General features: G+C 41.1%; 1 protein-coding gene and 1 long non-coding RNA gene across 12 annotated transcripts in view; one reads left to right on the top strand and one right to left on the bottom strand.

Annotated features, from left to right (window-relative positions):
* The window catches only part of LOC148147509 (uncharacterized), a 73,185-nt gene extending 71,117 nt beyond the window's left edge, over positions 1-2,068 (bottom strand). For both annotated transcript variants that reach the window (XR_015759721.1, XR_015759720.1), the window contains exon 1: positions 1,933-2,068. This is a non-coding gene — a long non-coding RNA (uncharacterized LOC148147509). The remainder of the gene's footprint in view (positions 1-1,932) is intronic.
* Positions 1,548-10,385, top strand: part of rapgef6 (Rap guanine nucleotide exchange factor (GEF) 6) — a 378,117-nt gene continuing 369,279 nt past the window's right edge. For 3 of the 10 annotated variants that reach the window (XM_043703412.2, XM_043703410.2, XM_087995266.1), the window contains exon 1: positions 1,559-2,080. In XM_043703412.2, the coding sequence (XP_043559347.1) occupies positions 2,012-2,080 (69 nt within the window). In that variant the 5' untranslated portion in view covers positions 1,559-2,011. Of the gene's footprint in view, positions 2,081-10,385 lie in introns of all 10 variants that reach the window. The other 7 variants (XM_043703415.2, XM_087995265.1, XM_087995268.1 and 4 more) reach the window with 6 other exon arrangements.

Genomic DNA, 10,385 nt, shown 5'->3' on the forward strand with positions numbered 1-10,385 from the left:
CTGGCACACTGAAGGCAATGTTTGGTCATTTGAGGAACAGAGTGTTTGGTGACAAACGTTTTAAGCCCGACACCAAGTTCATGTCTACAGGCTGCTGTGTTACCAGCTGGCATGCATGCAGAAACATGGACAAGGTATAGCAGGTACCTTAAAAGAAGTGAGAAATATCACCAGCATTGTGTTTACAAAAACCTGCAAACCCACTGGTAGAATATCAGTGTCTTCTCTCAGGTCAATATTCTCAGTACTGTACAGAGACACTAGTCAATCAGCTGTGTTGAGGGACCACATTGTCCACACGCCTGACACAAGACTTCCAAAATGAGCTGTCCTCTCTGAGCTGTGTAATGGAAGTGGTTACCAGTTCAAAGAAAATGCTTCAAGGGCAGCTTGGAAACTGCCCTGAAGAACCATACAGAATCCCCACTGATTTCTGAGAATCTCGAGCCCAAGGTCACTCAAAATGGCGAAGAAATATTTGCAGCTACCAACTGTTTGAAGCATGTTCGACAGACCCAAATGGAACTTATGTAAACCTGAGCATCCCACTTGATCATTTCAGCAAACATTGCTTGTCCCATATTTTAGTATTGGACTCAATTTACCTCAGGACCCATAACAACAGAGTGGAAGAAATCCTTGATCCCCAAGATCCTAAAAATAATCTAATGAATACGAAAAGCTGACACCATCAGCACTCAAATCACTTCTGTAATTCTCAATTTGCTCCAACGGAAAAAAATACCTTTGTGTGCAGTGTTTTATGTCTGTGAGATATGACAAATCTGTTTTCCTGGGCGGTAATTATTCACACTGAGTAGCCATTAAGTCTATATGTTCCCCGGGTTTTATTTGCGGGGGGGGGGGGGGGGGGGGAGAAATTCTTTGCCAGTTTTCCCCATCGGCGCAAATCAAAATAGGTCAGGCTTTCAAACCAAAATGCACACGCTTCAATGTGGTAAATAATAACCATGCATACCACATTGATGCGATCTTCAGTTCACGGACTGCTTGTATGAATATATAGCTTACCACTTTCTGGACCACACGCTGATGTTTAATTTTGCAGCACCGCCGCATCGATGTGGAAGCCACTTTCTGAAATGAGCCAAAAAGGTGTTGCATCTGAAAGTTTTAAATGTCAGAACCAGCCCCTTCGTGAGAGTTTGCAAGCGCAAGATTCGGCCTGTCTGAAAGAGTGCTGTGAGAGCACAAGTTTTTTTGGGGGGAGGGAGGGAGGTGTAAATTAAACACTGGTGTTGTAGGATATTAATTAATGAATTGCAACAAAGCACGTTTTGACTTCAGTGCTGTCCCAAAGCAGTTGCAATGATTCTCGCGAGAGGCGTTGCCCTTTTTTTGGCTAGCTGAAGTCAGCTTTGGGTAGGGGGGAGGTGAACAAAAACAAAGGAAGCGCAGCTGGAAATTTGTAGCCCAGCCTACATTGGGTGCAGAGGCAGCCCCTGTGCAATGAGCTGGGTGAAGTTTGCAGGAATGTTGCTGATGGCACCGCCTCTTGCAGGTTGATTGACAGCGGCGCTGGAGCCCGGAGCGCGCGCGCGGCCAGTCGCCTCTTTTTGTCAAAGTTGGCAGTTGGTGTTTGACGGAGAAATCATGGAGGAAGAGTAACTGAAACAGCCCTGAATCCAAACCCACACCGTGACTCCTACCAGATTATGGGGCTCAGCGTCTTTCTGTACGTGTGAGGAGAGGGGAAAGGTTTTTTTTGGAAGGGGGTAAAGTTATCTTGCACAATTACTTGGACCTCCCCGTAACGCGGGGATTTGTTCTCAGGACACTTGAAGGGGGGTGGGTTTTTATTTTATTTTGGGTGATGGAGGGAGTCGGTGTGGAGATGTCCAGGGGCCGAAGTGTGCAGCTTTCCCTCAGCGTTTGAGCGACTACCTCGAGGATATTTAATAACCGTTTTACCTTGAAGCGGCTGGATTCCCGGATTTCCATTGGGAGATTTGTTGCTTCGGCTGAGACTTTCTTCAACTCCTGAGGAATAATGACTTCCTACGTGGACCAGCTTTTCAAACAGGTCTTGATGAAGAAGCCTTCGGAAAGAAACCAGCAGGTAATTTATGTTGTTCCGTGTTTGTCAGGGTAACCCTCTCTTCCTTTTGGCTGAGCCAATTTTTCTTTGCTGCTGGAAGGAGCTCCCCTTTTGGACAACACACGCCGCCTGTTTTAAAGTCAGCGTGCCTCCGCCTTTTTAAAATGTGCCGACAGTATCCCCCCCGCCCGCCCCGAGTTGGGTAGGGAAAAGATTTAGTCATCAGAACATGAAAATTCTCGAATGCAGCCCCGAAAGCTGCTCACGTCGATCGCACGTAATGTCCCGTTCCCCCCACCATAAAAAAACTGCACGGAATTTTATAATGTACAGTCACCATCCAGACAGGGGAAAAAAAAATCTAGCCAGGCAGTGGAAATTTTCAAGGAAGTGTCATCTGTTTCTTGCACGATCCAATAATTTACAAACCTGCAGGATTCAGGAGCTTTGCTATAAAAACCAGAAGGTTATAAAGAACTTAGACACTGGAAGCACTGGGAATGTTGTGGGGTAAATGGGTGGCTAGGTGTGAGGAGTTTATTTTTCCCGAGTGGAAGTTATTATCAATGTATGTGTTACACACTTCCCACGTTACTGATTTTATGACTTCGTGAGCATTACTTGCAAGAAAATAAATTGCCTCATGTAGATGGGAGGTGGATGATTTGTTTTTACTCCTTTTTTTTGTAACCGATGGTTTGGTGGGTATAGTTAACTTTTTTCCCAGAAGTATTGTAATCCTTGGATAATCTGGAATGAAATCATTAAGGCCCATCGTTTCTTGTGTTCTTTTTCGAAGATAGAGTCTGCAGTGCAAATTAACGGCATTTCGTTATAAATTGCAAAGATGTTCATGTCTTAAGTAAAAGTCTATCTGGCAAAATAAGTTTAATGGCGTCCTTCTGTGCGGTATCATTCTAAAATGTGGTACTCTGTCGCAATATGCTGATACAGAGGTACAAAGGTTTCTGAGAGTAAAGGTGATGTACATTATGAACATTCTACTGGTCATTAAAATTACACTGACATGTTCAAATTTGTCAATTTACACATCACCTGGCAATAAAATTAAACTTTGCTCCTCCAAAAGGGTGACTGTTAGTCAGAATTTTTAAAAATGATTTTAAGTGGACATATTAAGGATTCACAAGCTACATTTCTTCATTTTTATTTCTAACATGATGACATCAAATTAAATAACAATACTATACTAGTTAATTTCTGGAAAACTGCTGAGCAGGTATTAGTGAGGACAGTCTGAAATAAAATGTGCAGTATCTACAATCTGATAAAATTAGTTGACATTCATTTTAAATGATTCTGGTACTGTTCTTGACTATTTTCAGTTTTTACAATAAATACTGGTCGACATAGTATCTTTGCAATGTGACTATTTGTTTGTTGTAAACTTGATGCTCTTGTTAAAATTGTGCTCCAATCTTACCATTCCTCAACTCTTGTGGGAAAGTTAAATATTTGATTTGACAGGTGAGTTATTCAAAAGTACCCTGCTTAGATGTCCGAAGCTTTCTAACCTCAAATTTTGAGTTCTTCAAGACACTTGTAATAGTTTGGGATGTGCTGATGGTAACCAGCTACCTCCCAATCAGGTGGGAAATATGTGAAACTGATCCTTGAGCTGGAAATACACAACTGAAATGCAGTGCTTTTGTTGCAGAGGCTTCCTGATCTTAGATCAATTTGGAGGTGTATTATACAGGCTAAAAGAATGTTATGGTTTTATGGTGTGCAACCTAAAAATGCACAATGTTATATGAACAGGATTTATTTACTGTGTAATTGTACACACCAAGATCATATGTTCAGAATTCTTGCTGATTAAAATGTGCTGCATATTTTCTTATTTAACTAAAATAATTTAATTTTTTATTTCAAATTTTTTAAAAAACAACATTTTCTCTTTCAGTCCTCAAGGTGATAGTTTGTGCTCGGTTGTATTTCAACATGTACAGGCTAGTCAATTATATAGACACCAGACCTGATCTGTTCCTATGCTTCCTCTGATATGTATGCCTCCTTCAGGTTTGTTTATTTATGTAATGATGAATTACAAGTTGATGCTGATTAAGCAAAGTAGGTGTGGCAGCACCTTGCCTTCAATTTGTTTAGGTTGCATGTAACAATTGTCGGGTGTGTAGCAGGTCTCATCGTTACCTGAAATGCATTTTTCACAGAGATACCGGTAGCGTAGTCTGAATTTGAAGAACATCACTCTGAAGCTTATCGTTAAAGTTTAGTTTCTTTGTCATGACCCCTTAAAATCTTGATTTGGAGATCCCGGTGTTGGACTGGGGTGTACAAAGTTAAAAATCACACAACACCAGGTTATAGTCCCAACAGTTTTAATTGGAAGCACTAGCTTTTGGAGCGCTGCTCCTTCATCAGGTGGTTGTGGAGTACGCAGTTGTAAGGCACAGAATTTATAGCACACTGTAAACTTTTGCTGTAAATTCTGTGCCTTACAATTGTGTACTCCACAACTACCTGATGAAGGAGTGGCGCACCGAAAGCTAGTGCTTCCAATTAAATCTGTTGGACTATAACCTGGTGTTGTGATTTTTAACCTTAAGATCTTGTATGTTTCAATCAGGTCACCTTTTGCTCTTCTAAATTCTTGCAAATACAGGCCAAGCCCATCCGTTCTTTCCTCAAGAGACAACCTTTAGGTCCCTTTATAAATCTTTTCCCTCTCACCTTAAACCTATGCCGCTTAATTTTGGACTCCCCTATCCTGGGAAAAAAAGAGCTTGGCTATTCACTGTATCCAGGCTTCTCAAGCGTTTATAAACCTCTATAAAGTCACCCCTCAGCCTCCAAGGAAGACAACCCCAGCCGGTTCAGCCTCTCCCGATAGCTCAAACCCTCCAACCCCATCCTTGTAAATGTTTTCTGCATCCTTTCAAATTTAACAATATCTTTTTCCTATAACAGGGAGATCAGAATTGAATGCAGTGTTCCAAAAGTGGCTTAACCATTGTCCTGTACAACCATGACATGACATCCCAACTCGTATACTTAAAGCCCTGACCACTGCTGAAGCTGCAGTCTAAAATTGTGTGACTCATACACAAAGGCACCTAGATCCCTCAGTATTTAGATGATTTTTATTCTTCCTGCAAAAATGAAAGTTGATTCACAAAACCACGAGTTGGTTCCAGCTGCAATTTTTTCCCCCCACACACTGATCTGGACGATACAGCTGGGTCAGTTGGCATTGATATGGTTCCCAATGTAGCCCAATCCATGCTTTTATGTTATCTGCAGGAGATCCAGGCCCAAATCCCTGTGGATAATTAGTATTAATAGTACTGTTCTCGACTACCACTAATTTCTTTTGACCACTTGACTTCAATTGCTTTTCCTATTATGGTGCCATAATGAATTGCTACAGGTCCCACTCCTATCCAAACATGCTGAAAGAACCTCAAACCTGTTGCTGAAGTTTCTTTACTCCTGGCCTTTGGGTTCCCTTACCTATCTCATTTGCAGTCAGACCCTCCATTTCTTGACCACTGAGAAAATCAAAATACTTAATCATAAGCGGTGTGACTTCCAAAAATGAAGTGTGTAAGAAATTCTCCTCATCCCTCTTGTCTTAGTGTTTGTAGCTCAATCTCCAGCTCATAAACTCTTGAATTGAAACCCGCATTGATACCTAGGAGATCGCATGTTCTGTAATTATAACACATTACCTGCTCTGCCATCTTGAAAGTGTTTCATTAGCTACTTAATTAAGTTATTCAATTATTGGTTTTTCACTTTTTGATGTTAACCATATCAACAGTTCCAGTCTTGTCCTAACCTTAAGATATGAATTGACCTGAAACACTTGAATCAACATCCTACTCAGGTGATAAGATATTTATTCCTAGATGTGATGGTACAGAGAACACCGAACGGAGAATTCACCACAAAGGTATACAGGAAAGCCACACACACAGACCAAGTCCTGAACTATGAAAGCAACCACCCCAACACACAAAAGAAGTTGCATCACGACACTATTCAAAAGGGCTACAACACACTGCAGCACACCAGAACTGCAAAAAGAGGAAGAGGAACACCTGTACAAGGTATTCGCCAAAAACGGATACCCGCGCAATTTCATCAACAGATGCCTAAGAGAAAGACAACGGAATGAGGACATGCCGCAACCCAAAGGACTAGCCACACTACCATACATCAGGAGCATTTCAGAACTGACAGCCAGACTACTGCGACCACTAGGTCTTATAACAGCACACAAACCAACAGCCACCCTCAGACAACAACTCACCAGAACGAAGGACCCGATACCCAGCATGAGCAAAACTAATGTAGTGTACAAAATCCCATGCAAGGGCTGCATAAAACACTATATAGGACAAACAGGAAATCAGCTAATGATCCGCATCCATGAACATCAACTAGCCACGAAACGCCACGACCAGCTATCCTTAGTAGCCACACACGCAGACGACAAGCAACATGAATTCGACTGGGACAACACTACCATTATAGGGTAAGCCAAACAAAGAACAGCCAGGGAATTCCTAGAAACATGGCACTCATCCACAAACTGCATCAACAAACACATCGACCTGGACCCAATATACCGGCCACTACAGCGGACAGCTGAAACTGACAACCGGAAGCGGCAGGGACAGGCCACTATAAATGCCGGAGGAAACACCACAGAAGCGGTTCACAGGAGGCTCCCAAGCACTGAGGGTGTCACCAAGACAGGGGACGAAATGTTTGCAACAAAAATTTCCAGCTCGGCGAACAGAACCACAACAATGAGCACCTGAGCTACAAATCTTCACCCAAACTTTGAAGATATTTAAGCATTGTAAAATTTCAACATAATCCATGCACTGATACTTAAAATATTTTACTGGTAGAGCAGGATTTTTCTAGATATTAAAAATAAAATGATGAGAGTGCTTTCCAGTCATAGAGATGTACAGCATGGAAACAGACCCTTCGGTCCAACCCGTCCATGCTGACCAGATATCCCAACCCAATCTATTCCCACCTGCCAGCATCCGGCCCATATCCCTCTAAACCCTTCCTATTCATATACCCATCCAAATGCCTCTTACATGTTGCAATTGTACCAGCCTCCACCACTTCCTCTGGCAGCTCATTCCATACACTACCAGCCTCTGTGTGAAAAAGTTGCCCCTTAGGTCTCTTTTTATGTCTTTTCCCCTCTCACCCTAAACCTATGCCCTCTCGTTCTGGGCTCCCCGACCCCAGGGAAAAGACTTTGTCTATTTATCCTATCTATGCCCCTCACGATTTTGTAAACCTCTATAAGGTTACCCCTCAACCTCCGACGCCCCAGGGAAAACAGCCCCAGCCTGTTCAGCCTCTCCCTATAGCTCAAATCCTCCAACCCTGGCAACATCCTTGTAAATCTTTACTGAACGCTTTCAAGTTTCACAACATCTTTCCGATAGGAAGGAGACCACAATATTCCAACAGTGGCCTAACCAATGTCCTGTACAGCTGCAACATGACCTCCCAACTTCTGTACTCAATACTCTGACCAATAAAGGAAAGCATACCAAACGCCGCCTTCACTATCCTATCTACCTGCAACTCCACTTTCAAGGAGCAATGAACCTGCACTCCAAGGTCTCTTTGTTCAGCAACACTCCCTAGGACCTTACCATTAAGTGTATAAGTCCTGCTAAGATTTGCTTTCTTAAAATGCAGCACCTCGCATTTCCCTGAATTAAACTCCATTTGCCATTTCTCGGCCAATTGGCCCATCTGGTCAAGATCCATTTGGAATCTGAGGTAATCTCCTTCGCTGTCCACTACACCTCCAAGTTTGGTGTCATATGCAAACTTACTAACTGTCCCTCTTCTGCTCGCATCGAAATCATTTATGTAAATGACCACAAGTAGGGGACCCAGCACCGATCCTTGTGGCATTTCACTGGTCACAGGCCTCCAGTCTGAAAAACAACCCTCCACCACCACCTCTGTCTTCTACTTTTAAGCCAGTTCTGTATCTAAATGGCTAGTTCTCCCTGTATTCCGTGAGATCTAACCTTGCTAACCAGTCTCCTTGTGAATTCTTAACTACGTCATACTTTTTATAATTATCCTGATTTGAAATTGATGCAGAAAATACCCATTAGTTGATTATTTAACTGCCGTCCTCTGATATCACACTTGGATTTCACTTCAGTGAGGATTGTGATTTTACCAGTGCAGTTCTTGCAATGATCAATTTACCTTTTCAGCTGTAGATGAAACTGAGGGAGATATGGACAATCGGGTTAATCTGATGAGAACTCATTGATGCAATATTGAAAACTTGTGTTGCTGTTTTGGAAAATTTCAATTGTGAAAATTCTGATTACTGATCTGAAAGTATTAATTTATAATATCTTTCAGTTGCCATTGTCAAACAACGGTTAAGCAAGTGGTTAAGCAACCTATCACATTTCCAACGCCCCTCCCCCAAGTCCCTCCTCCTTACCTTTTATCTTAGCCTGCTTGGCACACTTTCCTCATTCCTGAAGAAGGGCTCATGCCCGAAACATCGATTCTCCTGCTCCTTGGATGCTGCCTGACCTGCTGAGTATTTCCAGCAACACATTTTCAGCAATGGTTAAGCAAGTGTTTATTTTAACAACTAATTACATGTCAAATCATCTGTTTTCAGTGTTGGTTTGCAATATCTTTATTGAGTGGAAGAACAATTAACAATCTGAATCCTTAACTCATCCTTTCATACATTGTCAGTATTGACGGACAAGGTTTGCAGTTGATTTAAAAAAAAGCTGTCATTAAAAAGCAGCACTATTTACAGCAGTCCAAATTGAATATTGATGGAAGGAGAACATTTCTTTGTCACACATCTTTTCATGATTGACACTTTCATAACTTTGCAGTTGATGTAATGACAACATTGCTAACATTTTAAGTAAATGTTTTTTAAACAGGCATTTAATCTGACTGTTTCAGCTACTGTAAAACAGAGGTGCTGATGTGTTTCAAAATATTTGTTTCATAATATTTCAATCTACTTCACTGGCAGTAAATTAATGTACTATCTTACTTTTTCCCTATGATCATGTTGCTTGAATGACATTTTTTTCTTTGCTTTATTTCATACAATGTATACATGTGCCCTTGTTGACTAAAAGTAGTTAGACTTTTATCCCTGTGAAGCTTTTACTGGGTATCCTGGTGGTTAAACGTGACTTTTTAAATATTAGAATAATTTATATACTTTTGGAGAATAGAGAACATTGGCATAGGATTGATGTTGGATCCTCTGGTTTGTAAGATGAGTGATAGGCCAGCACGTAAGTGATGGGCTGGAACTTGAATTAGTGATAGTTTAATCATATGATGATTGCAGAATCAGCCTTATGAATGCTTTTGCTTCAAATATTTGTCTTCCTCCAAATCTAAATAGATTTAAAAATAGAACACTTTAGATCATAATGTTAAGAACATAAAAAATGTTACTGAGCTCTTCTGTAACATCTATAGCATTTATCAAATATTGTTTTCTGAAGGCCCAGATAAAGTATTCTGCTGCTCTTGTGTTCCTTCCACCCAACGAATCAGACTAGGCAGTCACTTCTGCGGGTGCACCACCTCACACTCATTATTTTGTATGTGTGGGCTTAGATAAAGACATTTTAAACTGTATTTACACTGCTGAATCATTCTACATTATTTTTTACTGTTTTTTGAAAATTATAATGAACTTCTGATAATTGTTTGCACTTATTTGGTGCAAGTCTGACACTATGCTGTCAATTGTCTAATTTACACTGTCTTTCATGTCAAGAATCTGTGATTCAGAGATTCACTCTGTCAGATGCAATTGACATAGTTACAAATAACGGGACAAAATCTGTTTCTCAGGGTTAACTGTAAAGAAACGTATTGTGAAGTGATTTCAAGACTATAATATTGTGTTTATGAAAGACAGGCCATTTCCCATTTAAATTATATTTCAGAGGTGAATGGAATTTGGATTCCCTCACTGAATTTCTTCTAAGCACCTTGTTAAAAAAGGCAGTCATTCAAAATTTAGTGAAATTTCAGTCATGTTGTTTTCAGGGCTTTCCCAGACTTGTGCCATGTAGGATTCCAGTGTCATTGGAATTTGTTTTCAAATCCTGCTCATGAAGCTTAGCATTCATTTGCTTGCTTTGTCTGTCTCTCTCTGTCTCTCCTTTCCTCTTTTGCCTTGTCTCTCTCTTCTCATGCACTCTCTCTTTCTCTCCTCCATTCTCTCGTACTTGCTCTGTGCCAGCCTGTTTTGTCACCCTGCCTTGTTCTCTCT

The sequence above is a fragment of the Chiloscyllium plagiosum genome, unplaced genomic scaffold (genome assembly GCF_037043375.1).
Source record: "Chiloscyllium plagiosum isolate Xiang-an unplaced genomic scaffold, Cpla_swu_hap1 HiC_scaffold_16, whole genome shotgun sequence".
NCBI lineage: Eukaryota > Metazoa > Chordata > Chondrichthyes > Orectolobiformes > Hemiscylliidae > Chiloscyllium > Chiloscyllium plagiosum.